Below are 23,574 nucleotides of genomic sequence, written 5' to 3'. Positions count from 1 at the left end.
GAGCCTTGCAATGATATGAACAGCCCACTGTGGTTCATGTGCCACACTTATACCAGCACTGATGTAAAAGCACAGCTCACTTAGCAATTCTTATTTTAGAGATTTTTAAAACCCAACAAGCAGCATACTTATATTAATGATAAAAGTGATTCTGACTTCTTGACTCAATTTGACTACAAACTTCTGGGACAATTGGTGGTCTCCACAGATAAACTAAACTGGTCATTTCTAAACTTTAAACTACAACAAAACACTAATTACCCCAGTGGGATCATCATGATTGCCATGAACACTAAACACTGGAATTGAAATGTTGAGATTGCCATCTTGGTAGTTCACCCATGGAAACCTTTAAAGGAAAAGAGGAAAGTTCACGTTTCTAGGAAGGATGAAAGCTCTTTCCCAGAGTCTCCTCAGATACAGTAACACAATTAATCAAACGGTGTGACCCAAATTAGCAGATAACCACTGGTTTAGAGCTTTAGAACATAAAGCAGGCAACAATTCATTTTGACTAAAGTCTGAAAATATTTTGAAGTACTACACTGTAGAAAATACAAAAGCAATAAATGGTGCTTGGCATGGTCATTAGTGGGAAAACTTCCAAAATTTTAAAAGCCTTTGTGTAGGTATTATTTGAGATAATCTTGCTACACAGTTCATGCTGCCCTTGAACTCACTATGTCACTGAGGCTGGCCTCAAACTCATAGTGATCCTCCTGCCCCAACCTCCCAAGGGGTGCCCCATCATGCCTGGCACCGAAGCCTTTTACAGGTTATTTGTAGGGGGGAGAAGTGAGAAAACATACACAGTATACCCTGGAACTTAAAAGATCTAGAATAACAGTTCTGATTCTATCACCTCCTAGATGTGCATTTAGTCTCCTGACCACTCCTACTCCCAGTTTTCCAGCTCTTCTCAGGGCAAATGTTAGCAATTTCTTTTTTATTTGTTGCTCTTACTTTTTAGTAGTACATGTTGGCAGTACATAATGATTACATTCCTTGTAGGAAATTGGTACATATACACATCTTAATTCTTTTTTCTTGCCTCCCTTCCCTCTCCTTTTCCTCCATCTCTTGATCCCCTTTCCATTTGGGAGATCTATCTCTCTACTTCTATTATCTATCTCTTATTTTGCTCTTTATAGTGGTACCTTGGTTCACAAACAATTCTTTCTACGATTCTGGTCACAAACCGAACTGGACGTGAATCAAATCAAATACAATGGTTAGGTTCAATATTGATCTTATGGGGAAATTTGATTTGGTGCTTGTCCAATTTGGTTCGTGACCAGAATCGTAGAAAGAATTAACAAGGTACTAATGTATTTATATTTTGGGATTCTTACATAAGAGAAAACAATAATACTTAAGCTTCCTTGTCTGATTTATTTCACTTAACATTATGATCTCAAGATACATCCCTTTTTCTACAAATGTTTATCCTTTTTCTACAAATGTTTATCCTTCTTTATAATACAGTAGTACTCCACTGTATGTAAATATCACATTTTATCCATCCATCTGTTGATGGACACACAGGCCACTTCCAAGGTTTAGCTATTATGAATTGTGCTGCACATGTATTACTGTAATATGGTGTCTTTAACTCTTCGGGGAAGATATCTAGAAGGGCAATAGCTGGGTGAAATGAAACTTTTACTTTTAGTTTTTTGAAGAATTGCCATACTGATTTCCACAGTGGCTGTCTAGTTTACATTCCCACCAACAGTACTGAAGTATTCTTTACCCCATAGCCTTGCCAGCATTTGTTATTATTTGCTTTTTTGACGATGGCCTTTCTTTCTAGGGTAAGACAGAATCTTACTGTGGTTTTAATTTGAACTTCTCTAATGGCCAGAGATATTGCACATTTCATGTATTTACTGGCCATTTGTACTTTCTCTGAGAAGTGCCTATACATTCCACTTGCCCAATTTTTGATTTAGTCTTTCATTCTGGAGAGTCTACTTTTTTAAACTCTTTATATATTCTAGATATTAGTCCTCTGTCTGAGGAATACCTGGCAAAAAATTTTTCCCATTTTTTCTCTTCACTCTGTTGATTGTTTCTTTTGCTGTGCAGAAGCTTTTTAATTTGATATGATCACATCTGTTGATTCTTGGTACTACTTTCTGTGCAACCAGGGCACTCTTCAGAAAGTCTTTCCGCCTATGACTTCAAGAGTTTCACCTATTTTATCTCCTAGTAGTTCTAATGTTTCTGTTTTAACATTTAGACCTCTGAATCATTTTGATTTTAGTTTAGTACATAGTGAGACACAGGTCTAGAGTCAGTCTTCTGCATGTGGTTAGCCAGTTTTCCCAGCAGTTTTATTAAAAAGGCTACTTTTCCTCTGGTATTTGTTTTTGGCACCTTTGTTAACATTAGCAATTTCTACTGCACTTTTTTTCAAAAATAACCTACTTACATAAGCTCATAAATATATTTTCTTCTTGCATAAATGTTAGCACTGTTTAGATTTCTGCCCCCCCCACTACTTTTATCACTTTATTAGTTCAGAAATCATTCCATAGCAGTACTAAATACAAAGAGCTTCCTTTTGCTTTTTACTGGCTGGCACAGCAGTCCACTGAATGGTTTACTGTACTGTGCTTACCCAGTTCCCTAACACTGGACATTTACAAACAATGCCCTTATGAGACGGTATCTGTAGGAAAATATCTAGAAGGGAATTTGGGGTAAAAGGATTTATGCATTTATTTTCATAACTACTGCTAATTTTCTTCCATAGACTGTTCAAATTTACACATAATGACCATGTATCAGAAGGACAGTTTCCCCAACCTCACCAATATGGGCTATTATCAGGCTTTAAAATCTATACTAGTGGTTCTCAGCCCTGACTGCATGTTAAGAATTATCTGGTCATCTTTTAAGAAATACCACTTCTTAAGACACATTCAAAGAGATACATCAGTTGGCATGGATACCAGGAACAGTACTTATAGGCTTCTTAGGTAACTTTAAGAAGCACTCAGGACTAAGAATCATTGATCTATGCCAAACCTATAGAAGAAAAATATTTCTGTATGGATTCATTCTATATTTTTTCTTATGAAAGAGATAGAACTTTTAAAACAATTACATTTAAATGTCACTTTATTTCCTTTTCTGCAAATTATGTCCATATTCCTTCCCTATTTTTACTGTCATAGTTTTTTTAACTTCAAAGATTTATTTGTTTACAGAAAATTAGGCATAAAATGGGTAAATTGCAAATGACTAGATGAACTATAACTTTTAACTTTGCCTCACACAATTTTTGCTGTGTAGAAATTTATTTTTATAAAGATGCATCAGTCTTTTCTTTTATGGCTTGTGGGTTTTCTACATCTTAACATCTTTTAAAGCATCTAACAGTTTTTTTAGTGTACTTAATTTTTTGAATAACATTTTTTTCTCAAGATGTGAGATGCTACTTTCATAAAACACTAAATTCCTACACCCATCTGAGGTTATTTCTGTAGTTTCTGTTCTCTTTTACTTGCCTATTAATTCATGAACCACACATTTTTCACAGTAACAGTGTAACATATTCCTCCCCAATCCCAAATTATAGGAAATAAAAGAAAGACCCAACGAAAGACATTCTATAAAATACCCAACTAGTATGGTTCAAAAGTATCAGTGTCAGGAAAGACAAGAAAAGACATGCCAGGAGTGGTGATGTATGTTTGTAATTCCAGCACTCAGGAGGCTGTGGTAGCAGGATCGCTGTTGAGTTTGAAGCCAACCTGGGCTACACAGTAAGTTCAAGACTAACCTAAACTACATAGTGAGACCTCTCAAAAAAAAACAAGACAGAGACACTAACACATGCTAAAGGAGACTGAGGTAACACTTAAATGTAAAATGATAACCTATACAATATTTAAGAAAAACATCATGGTAGTTGCACCACTTGGGGTTCTAGAGGAATATCATAAATTTCAAAAGGACAAATCTTAAAAGAAAAAGTGATATATTTGTCTACATAAAAATCAAATATTTTGGTCAAAAGACTACATAAAGTCAAAAGACAATCCACAGATTGGGAAAATGTTTATTGAGTATATCTTAGTATCTAGAATATATAAGTAACTGATATAAAACAGGAAGAAAAAGATAAAAATATCCCAACAAAAGTTATCAGGAATATAAAAATCTAAAATATTCAGTCCCAATATTTGTACAATGCTATACAAAAAATGCAAACTGCATTTACTATGAAAAGTTTATAGTGAAGGTGAAATGGCTAATTGGTAATATGGTTATCTGTATCACAAAGAAAACATATGTAACTTTATCACTCAAGTAATAAATATACTTACTTACTAAAACCAAAGTTGACTGACTGATCACTGATGATTTCAAACTGTACTGGACGATCACCCATACAATGTTTTCTAAGTAACTCCAGGCAAGTATGTAATGTTTTTCTTGAAGGCTTATTTTCATGGAAAAGATCACCACCTAACAAAATAAAATCTACCTAATGAACAGAAAATGGTGTTAAAATTAACAGATTTTACAGGTTAAAAAAAAATTTAAACTATAGATGTAAGTGATAGAAAAAATTTCATGAAAGACACTATTGTATATGGCAGTTTAAAATCTTATGTTTTACTTATTAAAAGGGATTTCAAATCTAGTAACTAATTTTACTCCAATTTAGGTTTGTAACCCATGTTCAACAAAGCCACCTTTCAATTACTGTAAGTCCTTGAGTCAAGTTTCCCAAGGCAATTAAATTATTTTTTTAAAAGTTTTAAGTCAAACACAAACCTCGCACTTTAACAGAATATAGAGATGTCAATTCAATCCAAGTTATTCATTTAACTATTATAGAATTCCTACACACACCAGTAATAGCAACCTAGAAAACAGATGATGTCCTGCCCCTCATTCAACATTTTGTATCACTCTCATCAAGGGTACCTCCCATAGAATACACAAACAGTAAATTGTTTCAGGGCTATATGATGAAGTGATGCTACAGAATAGAGACCATACTCATAAGTGAAATAAATCAGACCTGCATGTGTAAACAACATATTGTCTCACTAGTGTAAGAACCTGAAAGAGTGAGTAAAATTAGGAGGTATGACAGACATTGTGAAACGAAAGGAAACTGCTCAAAAGTAAAGAGCAACTGGGATGAGGGAAAAGAGAAAAGGAGAAAATTATGTATGTATGTATATACAGGATAGCTAACATAGCTGTACTACTGACTTCTATCACTTCATTGAAGGGAACAGTTAATGATTAATTATTTGACCAATTTTACAGGTCTGTATTTGTTTTCCTGAGCAACCACTTTGAAGAAATCAATATGTAATACAACAACCACTGTTAATTTCCTATCACTTTGTCTGAATTTCAGTATTGCTTGTATTGCTCTTGTGTTATTTTGTAAATGTATGTGTGCTTATTAATATATTCTCATTCTCTTATTTTTAAAATAAATTAAAAAAAAGAATGCTACGAAAGATCTCTTCAGAAAGGTAAAGTTTGAACTAAAAAGTCAACCCTACCAAGAGCAAAGTGCTCCAAACCCAGGAAACCAAACCTGTGAAAGTTCCAGAACAGAACATGCCAGGGTAGGCACAGCCCTGTAAACGAGGCAGAGCTGTAGAAGGTAACTCTCCTGGCAGGAGCCAGATCAAGTTAGCTTTGTAGTATGAATTTTATTCTGTATTCAAGGGAAAGCCATTTGGAATATTTCAGGCAGCACAATGACAGACCTAATTTAGGATTTTAAAAGTTCACTTTGGCTGCTATGCTGAATGGATACAGGGAGAAAGAATGAAGTAGGAAGCACAGGGGCAGGCAACTGCACTTCAGGTAAACTACAAGTTTGCTACTAAGTTTAAAGGTGTGAAGATCTAGGGTAGTGAGGAAGTTCCAGTTATATTCAGGAAGAAGAACTAAAGGCCTTACAGAAAACTGAATAGAAACTGCAAAAGTCAAGATTGATACTTTGCAGTTCACCAGCACTTATTTTTATTTTCCAACTCTTTTCTGGACTCTATACACACCACCCACCCAGACTGAACACTCCAGTCATTGTCATCCCTTTTTTCTCATCCTCACCCTATAATCCAAGTATCCAAATCCCTCCTTTGTAATATCTCCTGCATTCATTTCATTTCCATTCCCAATGCCATTACTTTTTGAAAAACCTCAAAGCAGTCTTCAGTAACAATTCATTCTATACTACCTTGCTACCAGAAGACTGGCTACTAAATTCAGTATGAACTCCTCCAACCAGCATTTGAAGCTTTCCTCAATGCAACTCAAACCCTCACTTTCTAGTCTTTCGGTATGCTTTCTAACACACGACCCCCTTATTCCTTAACACATGACTCCCTCATTCCTGCTTCATCAGAATGTACATTCTCTATTCTCTTCAAGCATCCAAGTCCACTTTTTCTTCAAAGCCCAAGTTTAAAAACTGAAAGCTTTCATTCTAAAATCAGGAACAAGATAAGGATGTCCACTGTCACCACTCCTTTTCAACACAGTTCTGGAAACACTAGCCAGAGCAATGAGACAAGAGAGAAATAAAATGAATAAGCATAGGAAAGGAAGAAGTTAAATTATCATTACCTGCAGATGACATGATACTCTACATAGCAGACTCCAAAAACTCTACCAAGACTCCTAGGGTTAATAACCAAATTCAGTTCCATCGTTGGATACAAAGTCAATACTTAAAAATCAACAGCATTCTTGTATACAAACAACAAACTTATTGAGAGAGAAATTAGGGAAACCACACCCTTCACAACAGCATCCAAAAAAAATGAAATATTTAGAAATCAATCTAACAAAGGAAGTAAAAGATTTATATATTGAAAATTACAATACTTTGAAAAAGGAGATCGAAGAGGTTATCAGAAAATGGAAAGGTGTCCCTTGCTCATGGATAGGAAGAACCAACATAGTGAAAATGGTCATACTTCCAAAATTGTTATAAGATTTAATGCAATCCCAGTCAAAATATCATTAGCATACCTCACAAAACTAGAGAAAACATTCCTAAAATTCATCTGGAACCAGAAGAGATCTAGAATAACACAGCAATCCTGGGCAACAAAGAGAAGTCAGGAGGCATCACTACCCCTGACTTGAAATTATACTACATAGCTACTGTGATAAAATCAACATGGTACTGGCAAAAAAACAGACCCGAGGACCAGCGGAACAGATTGGAAGATGCAGACACAACTAAGAACACACTCAACCACCTTATCTTTTTTTTTTTTCTGGTACCGGGAATCAAACTCACGACCTTGCGCTTGCCAGGCAAGCTGTGCCGCTGAGCTAAATCTCCAGCCCCTCAACCACCTTATCTTTGACATAGGGGCCAAACATGTTCACTGGAAGAGAGATAGCCTCTTTTTTTTTTTGGTTTTTCTCCGGTACCGGGAACCGAACTCACAACCTTGTGCTTGCCAGGCAGGCGCTTTGCCACTGAGCTAAATCCCCAGCCCCCAAAGATAGCCTCTTTAACAAATGGTGCTGGAAAAACTGGCTCTCTACATACAAAACACTAAAAATTAGACCCATGTCTATCACCATGCACTAAAATAATGTCCAAATGAATCAAAGATCTCAATATTAAAACAGAAACACTAAATCTACCAGAAGAGAAAGTAGGTCAAAATCTTGAAGACATAGGGGTAGGCACAGATTTCATGAACAAAACCCAAAATGCAAGGGAAACACTTCAAAGAATCAACAACTGGGATCTCATCCTATTAAAATGCTTTTGTACATCAAAAGAAATCACCAATAGAATGAAAAGAAAACCCACAGAGTGGGAAAACAATTTAGCTAACTGTCCCTCAGACAAAGGACTTATATCTGGAACATATAAAGAATTGAAAAAAATCAGACTCCTCAAATTCAATGACCCAATCCAAAAATGGGCATCTGAGATGAATACACAAATGGCAAATACATGAAAAAATGGTCAACATCATTAGTCATTCTACAGATGCAAATTAAAACAACACTGAGATTTCATCTCACCCCAGTAAGAATGGCTATCACCAAGAAATCAACTAACAACAAACGCTGCAGGGGACATGAGGAAAAAGGAACTCTTCTCCATTGTTGGTGGCAATATAGACTGGTGCAACCACTTTGGAAATGAGTCTAGAGATTTCTCAAAAAACTAGGAATACACGTCCCATTTAACCCAGCTACTCCCCTTCTGGGTATTTTCCCAGAAGAGTTAAAAACATCATACCACAGCAATATAAGTGCACTCATGTTCACAGCAGCACTATTTGTCATAGCAAGATCTTGGAAACAAACTAAATGCCCATCAACTGAGGAATGGGTAAAAAAGATGTGGTATTTTTATTCAACAGAATATTACTTAGCTATAAAGAAAGATAAACTTAAGGCTTTTATAGGTAAATGGATGTAACTAGACACTACACTCATAAGTGAAATAAATCAGACCTACATATGTAAACATCATGTTGTCTCCCTAGTGTAAGAACCTGAAAAAGTAAATAAAACCTGAGAGGTACAGTAGATATGCTACAGGGAAAGAAACTACTCAAAAGGAAAGAACAACTGGGATGAGGGAAAGGAGAAAAGAAAGAAAGAAGGAAAAAAAAATATATCTATATATACACACAAGATAGCTAAGATAATTGTACTACTAATTTCTATGGGTTTATTGAAAGGGAGAGTTAATGTTTAACTGTCTGATCAATCTTGCATACCTGTATCTGGAAATCTGAGCAACTACTTCGAAGATAACACTATGTAATACAACAACCATTGTTAGTTTCCTATCATCTTGTTTTGAAATTCTGTATTGTTTTATTGTTTTTGTGCTGTTTTGTTTTTGTATTGTGTTTTTGTTTTCTTTTTAAAATAAAAAGAAGCCCTCATTTAATGTCACTCTTTCATTAAGCTCATCTTGCAATTCTCATCTAATTGTGATCTCTTCCACTTCTAAAATCCCAGGAAATGCTGCTTATGATTTTCTTGTGGCTCTTGTCACATGATTTTCCATGTGAGTTTTCTAGATATCCGTTCTTTGAAAGCAGAAATTATGACAGTAATATTTTCATTCCAGAGAAAAACTGACCGTGTACTCATTAAGTACTCTGTGAATATTTGTAAATTTTAAGACTATTTATACCAAAGTAGCTCCTACTTGAAATGAGGACACAACATATAAAATCTTCTGTGAGCTTTTAATATATTGATAAACAGGTACTGTGAACACATGAGCCTATAAAAATAAACCAAACTTCAAGGGAAAGAGCTATCGAATAAGGAAATAGAGTAAAAATCACACAAATACAAACCAAACTCACTTCATTTTCCCGGGCAAGTCTTAAAATTTCATCAAGTGTGACAAATGTATCATTTCCTCTCACTGCATCTTTCTCCATAAATCCAAGATGAATATCAGTTGCAACTAAGATTTTAAATGTATTTTCATCATCACTATATCAAAAAAGAAAAACATCTGCTTTAAAGGATATTCAAGCAAAAGAAACCTAAGGACAAAACAAGTAACAGCAGTTATGTGTGGAGTAAAATCATTTTCCTATCCTTAAACGTGGTCTGAAATTTTGAGGTGTTAAACTAATCTTTAAAATCAGTTTCCCTAGCCACTACACTAATTCAATTCAGAACAAATGCACGCAAATTTTAAAGGGTTCCGTAACTGCTTCAGAAATGTATAACCTTATCATAACAAGTTTTATATACCTTCATATAACTCAGACCTTCAAGCTTGCTTGTTCTCCTATTCTGTTCCATCATAAAAACCCAAAAGGCTTTGCTCCTTACTTCCAAACTTAGCTTACCTGATTTTGCACATTTCTAGGAAAATCAAATTTAAAAAGTCTTCCTCTAAGTTTAAAAGTAGACTTTATATTATATGCTAATAACTTACATTCAGACCGCTGAAAATGCCTGACTCCTCTCTACATAGTTGCTTTTTCATTAATAAATTTGGTAAAGTAAAAAAAACAACAACAAACTATTACAATTTAAATGAAATTTGGTAAAGGTACTTTCACAGGAAGCAGCAATACAGTACTTATTAACACTCTTAAACCTAATGTAACTTTTAATATTTGTTTTTTCTGACCCAGGGTCTGGCTATGTAACCCAGACTATTTCTATTGAACCAGAAAAGAGTTCAAAAATTTTTTTTGTATCTATCTCCAAAATCCAAATCTTTATATACAAAAAAATTTAGCAAGATTTTTCTTTAGAAACTTCAAAAATAATATGCACAAAGTTGTGAATGCTATACACAAACTTTTTGGATCAGATTACCACATCCTTCTATAGCAATGTATAAAGTATTTTCACAAAAATTCTCTCATTTAATCCTCAAAATTCACCTGAGAAAGACATTATTAATCCAATTACACAACAGAAGAAACAGACAAGGCCTAGGGAACTGCTGACTTGCCCAAGGTCACAGCAAATTTTTACCAAAGACTTGAAACCACGTGAAAGACTGAAAGTCTAAAGTTTTTCCGTTTAACTTTTATAGTCCTTGTATTTATATCCATTGTATTCAATTTATTTTCAATTCAATCAATAGTAGCACAATTTATTCTAAAAATCTATTTAAGTAGAACTGCGTTAACTAACAGGATTTAATCACAAAAATTTGGGGATATTTACAGCTTCAATATTTTAACACAAAGCCTAAGAAAATAAGCTTACATGCTGTAGCAATATAACAAATTACTGCAAGACTCCAAATTATAGCACTGTATTATCCTTTGGATAATAAGCAAACATACAATAGAGACTTTTAAACATTCCAAATATTCTTTTTGATGACTAACACTTCCTATCCAAAGGTAAACTTACTTACTGCTACTTAAGTTTTGACATGCTCATAGCTGACAGACTTAAAAAGCAGAAGTAACAATGGGTTCCAAAAGTCACAGACTTACAGTGCCTCTGCAGGACTCATTTTTATGGCCAGTGGAGCGCCTTTGAGACCAGGTTTCTCCGCAACTATGCTTGGGTGTTGTGTTCACGTATATCAGAAAAGTCTCTCGATTCCAAATTGTAGCAGATTCTAAAAACAAAGATCATAAAGCACATTTTTTAAAAAAGCTGCACATATTTAACCAACATGAGTTCGGTTGCATAAGATACAGACTTCTTAAATAAGCCAACTTGCAATTTTGGAAAAGTCCTATTTTCGCGTGAGTACTATCCTTTTTTTTCATAAACTAATAGAAAATAACACCTCGAGAGCCACCAGTTTGCCAGTTACGGTTAAACTTAGCTATTTTCTTCTCCCTTACTCGCACTAAAAACGAATGTATATTACATAAATGGACTGAACGGGTCACATGGACTCCAGCTCCGCACACAGCTCGGGAGGCGCGGAAACGTTCGAACAGCGCGCAGAGGGCATCGCGAAGCCTGGAGGCGACCTCGCACTTTCAGGGTCTGAAGGGAAGGGCTTGTTTTTGGAAGAGAAGGGCCCCACACATAAAGCTACAATGAACAGCCGGACACGCGGTCTGCGGAGAAACGGTTCTGAGCGCCAGCAGGACAAGGGCTAGATTCTGCAACCAGCAGCAGCAACCGCGAAACCCCTTCCAAGTGCCAGGCTCCTCCTGGACTCCAGGACTGCAAGCGCCAGCCACGCGACTCCGCGAAGTCTGAACGTGAGCCCTCCAGACTCCGCCCAGGGAAGGGCTTCGGCCCCAGAACCCGCAGAGCTAGGAGGCTAAGATTCCCAAATTACCCCACGCCCGGACTCCCCAAAGCCTCACCTCCGCATCCGGGTCGTCTTCTCCCCCGCAAGAGGGGCGGGATTCGCGAGAAGACTCAGCAGCGTGCCCAGAAAACCAGCAGGGCCGTAAACCCGAATTGGGCGCGGGAAAAATCGTATTTCTCGCGATACCTTATGATGCCGGAAGAGGCCGCAAGTCCTTCTCGATTCTCATTGGCTGCTGAAGAACGTGCGGCTGCAGGGGCAATAGCAGCGAGGCCCCGCCCCAGTTAAGGAGCCAATCCTGAGCAGCCAGGGGATAGACCCGGAAGCGAGATTCGCGGCCGTGGTTTTCTCTCTGGCGGGTGGGTAGCTTGTCTCTCTCCCTCGAGCTTTTCGTGGTAGGCTCCGTCGGATTAAGAACTGGTCGTGTAGAGACGGTCGCCTTTCGCCCCTGATACTAGGTGGGACCGAGGCAGCTTCCTCACCCTTGGTTGTTCGTAAAGGCACGGGCACGATTCCTTGGCCTGTGAGTGACCAGGCTCTGCCCGAGTTGGACTGGCGGCCCTGTCATTCCCACTTCCCGGATCCTTTCTTTCCTGCTTCCCTTTATTGTCGCCTTTGGATCCGTATTAGTGCAATAAAAATAAATGTGGAACATTTTAATTCGAAGATCTAGTCTTTCAGTTCTTTGGTAAAGTTCTTGGTCTGTGACATTGTTTTAATCTGTCCAGACCTCGCCGGGTGTGGTGGCGGACTCCTGTAATCCCAGCACTCGGGAGGCTGAGGCAGGGGGATCGTTGCGAGTTCGAGACTAGCCTGGGCTACAAAGTGAGCTCAAGGCCAGCCTGAACTGCATAGCGAGACCCTGTCTCAAAAAGATTAAAAGAAAAATTATCCAGACCTCAGCACATTTACCTGTAAAATGGGCTTATAGCCCCATCTATCACGGGACTATTTTTGAGGCACTGGCAGTGATCGGATCTCTCTTAAAATGGAAAATGTTCTTTTAAGTTAGAAAACACTACTTCCTGATGGGTTTTCATTAAATAAGAATCTTATTTTATACTCTGAATCAAGAAGATGCCTCTGGGTTTGACTTTTAAGACTAAATACACCAAGAAAATTTTATATGTAATTTATTAAAAAGATACTGCATTGATAAGAGATTGGACAGATACCTTTTTAGGGCAGTGATGGTGAACATTCTAGAGACTGAGTGCACAAACTGCAACCCAAAACCCACTTATTTATTGCAAAGTGCCAACACTGCAGTTAAACCTGAATACTGAGGTTATTGTTTAGAAAAAGCCACTCATACATTAACATCTTTTGTCTTAAAAGAAAAACAGTAATGCACGTGGCATAGGTTTGCCACTGTTGTTTTAGGGGCTATTTCATCTCTAAGAATCCTTTACAGTTGTTTTTTAAGAACTAGAAATGTTTGTTTCTGATCTGTGTTATCTATGTTTATAAAAATCTTTACCTGTATTTGTTGTCTTAGTTATACTTTGAAAACTTCAATCATTCATCATTCTTAACATAATAATACCTAAACAAATATATTGAACTGTTATATTCAAAACAATAGTTACAGCCATTGACTTCGTAAAGGAAAACAACAAAAAATAAGATGTGGTAGACCGTTAAGGATCTACAATAACTAAACTCTGTCCACACTAAGAGTTAGTATATTTAATGGGTGTCATCAGAAAGCCCTCAAAGAGTTTAGATACAGTTTGTTTCTACATCTTTATTAAACTGATCTCTGTGATATTAATACAGTCTCATTTACTGTTTATCTAATTTTCAGTTTGTTTTCAGATCTTGATGAAGAAAATCAAGTTGACATAACTCATCTTGACAAAGATTACACTCAGGATCTGAAATGTTATTTATGCAGAATAGTTGTAAAAATGGAAAAAGAGAAAGTAAATGATGATGGAAAACTAGACCCAGAGAATTCCTCAGACTTTTCTGAACACTTTAACCTACTTGAATTGTTGGAAACACAGTACACCTTATCCCCACTGGCACTCAAAAGCCTCTGGGTAGGCAATTCTAATGAAGACGAGGAGGAGCAATATGGAAAAATGAAGAGTGATATCAATTACAGGAAAAAAATGGAAAAGATCCAAGCAAACTGCTTTTTTGGGCTGTGGAAAAAATTGGCTGAAAATAAAAGAAAGGTGGGAAACCATAATGTAGTAGGAAAAACAATGGGTTTGGAGCTTGCTCCTGAACCAGATCTGTTCTATATGTGTTTTTGGGCAAATTCCACAATTTTGGGGCCTCTGGCTTCCTATCTGCTTAAATGGCTATAATATCTTTTATACAGAATTGTGAGAATCAAAGAAGCAGTGCACATGAAAGTACATACTAGGTTACAAACTATCAGGTATTACTTGAAAATTTTGAGAGTGAGGATCATCCTGCAGATAAGTATAATTTAGGATACACAGGATGGAAATTAACGTTTATTAAATACCAACTAAGAACCTTACTGCATTGTTTTATTTAATCCTCAAGAATAATAATATTAATTTGCATCAAATCATTCAAATAGAATTAACAGCAAAAGTCTACTCTTTCCACTTGGCTACTTTCACTTCATTTTCCCAAGTTTGCCCATATCTGTGTTAATAAACTATGCAAATAGCTAAAAGGGTCTACTTTCTTTTAATAGCATTTTCACCCAGGAGAGGTCCATAGAGCAAACTGAAAATTATTGCTTGGTTGCATGTTTCTAAGGTTATATTCAGAAGCAGTTGAACCCTCTAATCCGTGGATTTCCTTGTCGCCATTTTATTCTTCTGTTAAATTTCAAATACTACATACGTGATCATCCTATAATCGATTATATTTTCTTTGCATATGAAATATTAAATATAATTATGACATTCATATAGCACCAAAACTTTTGTGCAGTAAGCTTCAGCTGGATCAGGAATAAATGTATGGTTTGATATTCAGAGAATAACATACTTAGGAACAACTGAACATAGTTACAACTTGTTCATTACTAAATCAGTTGCCCACCCCACAAAAATTAACATTTTCATTTTAAAATCATCTACTAACAAGTATATGTTTAACTTACATATAATGCTACTAGGAAATGGGGTGGAAAAAACAGGAATTAAGTTGTATTATTTACACGTACCAATTCCCCACAAGGACAATAAACATATACTAGTAAAAAAAATGAATAAACCTGCTGGATAGCTTAAGCTTCTTTATTGTTTTGCTTTGTGATGGGTGTTTATAAGACCTCTTTTTCCTCAGCTTACTACAGTGCAGAGACTATTTTCTGCGAAGGCCACTCATGTGAACACCAGGGATGAAGATGAGTATACGCCCCTTCATTGAGCAGCCTACAGTGGACACTTAGATATCTTCCGGGAGCTGGTCGCACGGGGCAGATGTGCATGCAGTGACTGTGGATGGCTGGACCCTCTGCACAGTGCTTGTAAGAGGAATAATACCAGAGTGGCTTTTTTCTTACTTCATCATGACGCAGCTATCAATGCTCAAACAAAAGGCCTCTTAACCCCTTTGCATCTTGCTACTGGGAACAGACAGCAAAGATAACCTGGATCTCCTCCTGATGAACTGTTACATCAAGCCAAGTCTGAAGAACAACTTGGAATGAACTACATTTGATATTGCCAGGGGGATAAGTATCTATCACTACCTCTTTGAAATCTTGGAAAGCTATACAAATTCTTCACCTCGGTCTTAATGTTTCTCATAATTTTCTGAAGTACCAGTACCTCCTTTGTGTGAGATATAAAATATTGTCATAATACAAAATTGACATCAAATGTCGTACTAGAGAAACTCAGTGATACTCATTATGTTCTTCAAGTGAATTGCCTGACCTTGGTGTCGAAATGTATGTTTTTTGTTTGTTTGAGCTCTTTTGGTACCAGCAGTCAAACTCAGGACCTTTTGCTTGCCAGGCAGGCTATGCCACTGAGCTATATTCCTAGCCCTCAAAATGTATTTGAGAGTTGCTTGGATGTATCTTTAATGATTTTGGTGGAATTTGTGATTTTTACCAGAAGTAATTTTAACTTGACACAGGTAATCAGAAACTACAGATATTTTTGGTTCTGATCCAAGAGAAATGTATTTTAAATATCCCAAATCCAGGATCTTTGTTGAGTATTTAGTACACTGACATGTATTTTTGTAAGATGAGGTAACTCAATTTATTTTAAAAGTCTTAAATACGCTGTGCAGTTCAGCTGTCTTTCTACATTACCATAACTAATTGCTTTCCTTCCAAACCAGAAAAACTAATATGTTAGTTGGTTTTTCTCCGGTACTGGGAACCGAACTCACAACCTTGCGCTTGCCAGGCAGGCGCTTTGCCGCTGAGCTAAATCCCCAGCCCAAAAACTAATATGTTAGTAACTTGAATCTTTATATGTTAAAAAGTAAAAAAAAAAAAACAAAAACAAAAAAACACTTTGATCTTTATTTTTTAAAATGTAGGCCATTTGCAAGAAAGCAGTTATTTAATCTATGAATGTTGGGCTGGGGATGTAGCTCAGCAGTGCAGCACCTGCCTGGCAAGTGCAAGGCCCTGAGTTTGATTCCTGGTACCAACAAAGAAAATAGTAAAAAAAAAAAAAAAAAAAAAAAGAATTTAATATACTGCCTCCCTTACCACAATCATGTGATCCTGTGAATAGCCCTACCACATGCTGGTCAGCCTACATGATCTTTATTCTTACTGTGAGTCAGTATGATCTTTTAGACATATACACAGCTATACCTTGGTCCAGGAGATTTTAACATACTTGCCTCCAACTACTTTTTCTTGCCTGATCTTGCTGGATTGGACACTGCCCAAATAATCTGTTGAGTTCACAGGAAGTGTTGATTTTCCAAGGTCTTTGTGTTATGTAAGTCATTACAAAGGCAAAGTGGCAAGGAGTAAGGAACTCTCAAGAGTGAAGGGATGATTGTTATATAGGGACTAGAACCACCAAGTGGCTCAGCTTTCTCTAAAAATCATAGTGTGAATAGTGACAAAAAGCATAAAAATTAAATATTCCAGAAAAAAGTACAAGTTTTGATAATAAAAAGTCATGAAGCCTTTTCTTAACCTGTGTATGATTTTGCTGGCAAATTTATTCAAACAGCATGCATTTAATAATCTGCTGTCTCAGTGTCTCCAGCACCGTTTTCCATTGACTATTTAGCCCTTCTGTGACTATTCCCAAAGGGTCTTCTCTTAACTTCTCAACAGTAGAACTAGAACTCACATCCAAGGGAAAGGAAACTCGACTAAGTCAATTGTTCTTTGCATCCCTTCCCCACCCTCTACACCTACTGAAGATTCAGCCCATGGCCTTTGCGCTGAGTTATATCCCCAGTGCTTTTTTCATTTTGAGGCGGGATTTTGCTAAGTCCAGGCTTGGCTTGAATGTGTGATCCTTCTACCTTAGCCTCCCGGAGCGATAGAATTACACATGTGTACTACCACCCTCAGCTTGTTAGTATATTTAAATATTTTTATTAGCACATGTTTGCTGTAGATAATTATTACACTTATTATGTACATCACACATCTTAATTCCTTTTTATCCCCTTCCCTTCCCATCCCTCCCTGCTCCCTCTAAAACTTGCTCCCCTTTCTGTTTGAAAAAGCTCTACAATGGGACTATGTTTCCATTTTTTTCTGCAATTTTCTTTTTTTAAATCCCTCTTCCCTTTGTTGCCAACTCCCACCTTGATCTCCTGTTTTAAAAAGATTTCCCTACTTCTATTATTTATCTTTATTTTGCTCTGTATATTTTTTTAAATGGCTCCCCAAGTTTGTCTCTTGAGCCAACCCATATGCTTCCATTACCTTAGATTAAATAATAATGCTATTTGGTCAAATATACGTGGCAGTTTCTTGGTTAAGATAAAATTGGATCATCTTAGAAAATTCAAAAATACTAAATGAACTGAATCATTCTGACAGTATTATTTTGGAATATGTGGCTAGAATGTGCCTCAGTTTCAGACTACCAACATCTCTTACACAGGTTTTGACAAAACATGAAAGGTTACTTTCTGTTTAATCTGGCCCAAGTAAATGATACCAAATGATAGATATTGGGAACTGCAGAAACTGGAAAGTAATGACGTGTGCAGGACAAAGCCGGCCCGAGAACCCGGGAGCTCCTCAACGCACATAAACAAGCCATTGTAGCTTGTTAACTGATGGCTCGACAGTGAGGGGAAAATTAACCAACCTCTTGGTATAAATAAACACTCTACTGCTTTTGGGTAGTTCCCCTTCTCTGCTGAGAGAGAGGACCTCCACCTGATCCCAGCTTTTTGTCTCTTTTCTATTTTTTCCTCATTCTTGCTGCCTTTCCTTCCTGGGGTACAGCAAGAACCCAACAGATCCCTACAGATAGGTACAGCTGAAAGTGATGGTAGAGTAGGACCCTGGCTATCCTACTAGACTGCTGGACGTTGCAGGTTGGTTACCTGAAAATCACAGAGCCTGTGTCTCCATTCTTAGCCTGTGACTCTATTCTTCACTGGGAATTCATAATTGGGAATAGGTCACATCCATGATTTTATGTAAAGGGCCTGTCCTAGTCACTTTCTCATCACTGAGACACAATACTGGACACCCACAGTTTAAAGGAGGAGAGGGTTATTTTGGCTCACATGTTTAGTCCGTGCTTGGCCATCTCCCAGACATAAAGGGGTGGTGGAAAGGATTGGCAGAGCAAAACTGCTCACATCACAGCAGCCAGAAAGCAGACAGCAAAGGTGGGGAGGTGCAGAGGGATGTACACACTTGGAAGTCATGCCCCCACCTACCTACCTCTTCTGAGTGGACTCAGCATCCTAACATCACATTTAGTATAGCACCCCTGTCATTCAATAACCTTTCAAAAGCCCCACCTATGAGCCAGTGAATGCTTTGGGTGGACATCTAGATATAAAAACCATAACAAGGCCAAAAAAGCCTCCTGACCTCTGACTAGGAGCTAATATTTGACTGACTATTCTTGTTTTCAATCCTCAATGTGCAAGCAAACTGCATATAAAGAAATCTCTTCTCCAACTTGCCAATAAAATATGTAGCATAGGTATTGTTTGCTCCCTTTATACTTTCATCGACATTTACTGGACTCCTGTCCACAGAAGGTATTCATTAATGGTGCTTTTGACATACTGGTGCTTTCCAGTTTATGCAGTCTAAATAGCTAAATAGCTTTGCTTGCAAATAAAATTAATATCTTAATAGTGGAAAGTTTATCCAAAGACTTTAAGATAAAATCTTTCTTTAATAACTGAGGGCTTAATTTTGATTTACTTACATGCTTGAGGAAGAGATGACTTTAGTTATTGTTGAAGGCCAACATAACTTACAGGCTTACAGTCAAATTAGTTGGTTTTGCATTTACAAATCTCAAATATATTTATCCAGGGAGCCTTCTGGCCCATAACCTACCATAGCGATGGGACATAAGAGTCTTTACAGTAGAGATGTTAGGACATTCATTTGTTTCTATGTGTTCCCATCTATTATGGCACCCACAACTGTCATTAGAAGATCACCATCAAGAGACACCTAGACATTGTTCCCAGACTTCTGTTTCACACCCGAATGAAATCTCTGGATCAACTCTATTCCTGATTAACACATATACTATCTTTACCCTACCTGAAATGGCCCCAGAAATTTATGGAACTGCATAAAATATCTGATTATCCAATCAATCATGCCTTGCTATAGTTGGTTTATCATGCATGGGATGCTCTAATTCTCCTGTAGGATTACTAGGTGGCCATGAAACTTTGTAATATAAAGTGTTTTCTCTAAATGGAAATTAAGACATTTATGTATGTAAGTATGTATGTATGTATGTATGTATGTACCAGGAATGGGACTCAGGACCTGTGCTTGCCAGGCAGGCACTGCGCCACTGAGCTATGTCCCCAGCCCAAGATCTTTATTTATTAAGTTCAGGCAGTAAGGAGAATTGAATGTAGCCTGTTGATGTTTTTATTTCCTTGAAATTTCCCTTAGGAGCCCCCCAATAAGTAGAAATTATGTAAATCATTGTTATCAAATATAAACAAAATGTAATTTTAAGGGTTTTTTAGTAACCACATTAAACAAAAATAGATTAAAATTATGTTAAAAGGATATGTTTAACTCAATATGTCCAAAATACTCATTCCAACATGAGACACCACTATGGCTTGTATCTAGATGTACCCCCAACACTTCATGTGGCCATAGGTGGTGCTTTTCAGTGGTGGTTGGATCTAGAATGTGATATGCTGGGATTAAGGATGTGATGCTGGCATTGATTCATTATGCCATACTAGGATACAGGGCTGCTGTTGTCATTACTTGTCCTTTGCTGCTTGCTGCTTTTGCTGCCTTCTGCTGCCATGAACTGTTTCTTCTCTGTGATGCCGCTTTGCCATGCCACCCTGCCTTGGAGCCAGCTGATTAGGAACTGAAACCTCTACAACTGTGAGAAGAAGTAAACCTTTCCACCAAAAGAAGAAAAAAGCTCAAACACTATGCAAAATAATTTTGGACTGTAAAGAAATGAGATTCTAACAGAAAATGTATTTCCAGAGTGGATCCAAGGTCTTGAATAATTTATTGCTCATTCTCTAATGATCTTCCTGATGCTATTAAATGAGTCTTTCTACATTCATGCCTATTTTCCTTTTTAAATATGAGTTCACATTAATACTGAATAAAAGGAATGAGAACACAAAATATTCATTTTTAGCTCATTATTTTATTCATTCAAAACTCAGGTACATCCAATAGTCTCCACTGTGAATTTAATGACATGGCCAAATCCTCCAGTATCTCCCAGTGTAGCAAGATTTGTAAGCCAGAAAAATCAGTTTAATGACAGAAATAGCTTGTATAATCAAAAAGTATAGTGCCACCTAATTTGATTTCCTTTTCTCTCATTGTATTACAGTATGTTCAGTACTTCATCTCCACTAGATATATAGCTCTTCAAAATTAGGAAAACACATGGAAAATTAATTTCAGTTCAGAAAAGTTACTATCTTCTGAACAGTTATTGCAGTTCATATACAGCTACCTTACCAGAGGCAATTTTCAATAATCAAAACACGGAGAGAGACAAAAGTGAGACAAGGATCTTGATATCATGAGAAACATTAGGGGCCCACCAGGTTTTTCCAAACCCTAGCTTAATGACTCATGAATGAAATCTATACTGATTGCAGGGACAAAGAAAATGTATACTGATTACAGAAATTTCTATGTCTAAGATGTAGCTTTGCTTGGAGAAGCATATAAAGACCTGATATAAAAATCAGACACTTCAGGGAATGTACCAAAAAAAGGAGGAGTAGGAAGCAGACTTCCTTTACATAGTTTTGCATATATCTTACTTGAAATTTGAACATTTGCAAACCTTACAAGGAAGAAAAAGATATTAGAGTCCTTTCATCCTTTTTTTGCTTGTAGATTCACCCTTGGTTGATAAAAGGTGGTTTGGGGTCCATTTCTCAGCCTCTATGTTATTGACTTTTGGAGCCAGTAATTCTATGTTGTGTGTGTATGTGCTGGTGGTGCTGTGGGACTTGCTGTACATTGTAAGATGTTAAGTAACATTCCTGGATGTCCTGAACTTACTAGATGACACTGGCAACATCCAGCCCCTTGCCCTTTGTTGTGACAGTGGAAAAGTCTTCAGGCATTGCGAAGGTCCTTGGCTAACTGTCATAAAAAATATCTAAGGTTCAGCTGGGCATGGTGGCGCACACCTGTAATCCCCGTACTTGGGAAGTTGAGGAAGGAGGATCATTGAGAGTTTGAGACCAGCCTGGGCTACAAAGTGAGCTCAAGGCCAGCCTGAACTGCACAGTGACACCCTGTCTCAAAAAGAGAAAAAAAAAATCTGAAAGGCAAGGGATTTCATAACGTGGGCAGCTACATGGTACTTTTTATTAGCATGCAAGTTAATATTAAATTAAGTCATGTTTTCCTTAGATTTTATTAGGCATTCCAAATACTCATCAGTATACATTCAAAAATTAGGTAATCATTGAGTCTACTGTACATCTTTAATATTTTATTAATGAAATTATTTAAACATGTCCAAAGATTGGGCTAGAATATATATTTAGGAAAAGGGATTTCTCCATCAATGATTATTGTTTCCTACTGTTTTTGGCCTCTAGGAATTTTACTTCTTACATCAGATGAATTGATTTCTCAAAAAAACTCTTAATTTCTTGTGCATCAACAAAGATGATAGCCTCATTCTGATTTTTCATAGATTACACCATCAGAGATATAAATTTTGTGCTGCTTTACTGAATGAAATTGCAATTAAATCAACACCTAGAATTTGCTTCTGTAATGGCAAGCGGGCTGAATTCCACAGAAGACCAAAGAACTCTATTTAAGGAAAACAGAGTTTATTAATTTTAGACCAGTCACTGCACATCCCTGACTAGCAGGTCAGGAAAGTGGGGCCCCTGCCTGCCTTTGTTTCCAACTTATATACATTTTTTGTTTCCCCGGTAACAGATTGGAATGTTGTAACCCTGGCCACACACTGTTTTTCTTGTACCACATGACCCAAACACAATGATATATACTTTCTGTACTCTGTTCTATATGTCCCCCTTTAGATAACCATACGTTTCCTTTATGGTTACAGTGTTTATCTAGGGCCAGGGAAGGGATGAAACAACCCAGGCAGGGTCATAGGTGGTTATCTGGGCGCGGGTGTTCTTCATCTTTGGAGAAACATTCCAGAGAAAAATTAACTGCAAAGTTAACCTTTTACAACCCATCCAGGATGTTTCTCAAGACACATTTTGAGGCTTGTACTAAGGCTAAAACTATTCTACCTTTAAAATGATATGTTAAGAGTTGCCATCCCCTACACCTCTAGAAAATGAAAGGAGGGTATAGGCTAAGAGAAATCAATCATCCCTGCCATAAGAAGGGAGGGAGCTAGGAGTTTTGAGTGTAAATAAGAAAAAGAATAAACAAGAAAATAGAATACATTTGATTATTCGAAGTTCTTTCAATTTGCTATTTGAATGTAAAAATCAGATGGTATATATATATATATTTTTTTTTTTTTTTTTTTTTTTTTTTTTTTTTTTTTTTTTTTTTTGTCTTTTTGAGACAGGGTTTCACTATGCAGTTCAGGCTAGGCTTGAATTCACTTTGCAGCCCAGGCTGACCTCAAACTTGCAGCAATCCTCCTGCCTCAGCCTCCCAAGTTCTGGGATTACAGGTGTGCACCAACCACGCCCAGCCCTGGTGTAATTCTTATCTTGGCAACTGCTTTACAAATGAATTCCAAGATGAAATACATAAAACCATAATGTACAAAAACACATTTATATGTGTTTGTGAACATCTGCCTAAGGTCTTTAGCATGAATGAAGTAGCCTTTGTTGAACTTTGTAAGTTACTATATATCTACAAAGTGCGGCGCTCCAAACCACTATGATGATATCAGTAGCCAGCAACTGGGGTTCCTGGGGGCCAACTGTATGGTAAGTGCTCCACATCCCTGATCTCAGGTTAGCTTCTCAATCACCACGTGCAGTAGATACCATTGTCTAGATGAGGAAATTGGGCCTACGGAAGTTAATGGCTCACGGTCATGCAGTTTGCATACGATGGAGGTTAAGTTTCAAGCTTTGTGAGCTGGATGTGGTGGCGCATGTCTGTAATCTCAGCACTCAGGAGGCTGAGGCAGGAGGATTGCCGCAAGTTTGAGGGCAGCTTGGGCTATATGGTTAGTTCAGGAGGAGCCTGAACTATACAGCAAGACTCC

At 37.2% G+C, this 23,574-nt stretch overlaps 1 protein-coding gene and 1 pseudogene across 6 annotated transcripts in view; one reads left to right on the top strand and one right to left on the bottom strand.

The window, feature by feature from the left end:
• Nucleotides 1–11,914, bottom strand: part of LOC102028151 (double-strand break repair protein MRE11A) — a gene marked incomplete in the record, with an annotated part of 53,671 nt that extends 41,757 nt beyond the window's left edge. For 2 of the 6 annotated variants that reach the window (XR_001232570.1, XM_013510104.1), the window contains 5 exon segments: nucleotides 262–349; nucleotides 4,338–4,498; nucleotides 9,354–9,486; nucleotides 10,965–11,092; nucleotides 11,802–11,912. Coding sequence is in view for 3 of the 6 variants with exons in the window: in XM_013510104.1 (XP_013365558.1) it covers nucleotides 262–349; nucleotides 4,338–4,498; nucleotides 9,354–9,486; nucleotides 10,965–10,984 (402 nt within the window). 6 annotated transcript variants of the gene reach the window in all.
• A 147-nt stretch (nucleotides 11,915–12,061) lies between these two features.
• Nucleotides 12,062–17,994, top strand: LOC102027804 (annotated as a pseudogene).
• The last annotated feature ends 5,580 nt before the right edge of the window (nucleotides 17,995–23,574 follow it).

Source organism: Chinchilla lanigera, unplaced genomic scaffold (genome assembly GCF_000276665.1).
Source record: "Chinchilla lanigera isolate Chin_1 unplaced genomic scaffold, ChiLan1.0 scaffold00204, whole genome shotgun sequence".
Lineage (NCBI taxonomy): Eukaryota > Metazoa > Chordata > Mammalia > Rodentia > Chinchillidae > Chinchilla > Chinchilla lanigera.
Note: the sequence above shows the minus strand (reverse complement) of the source record. Positions and strands in the feature narration are given on the sequence as shown.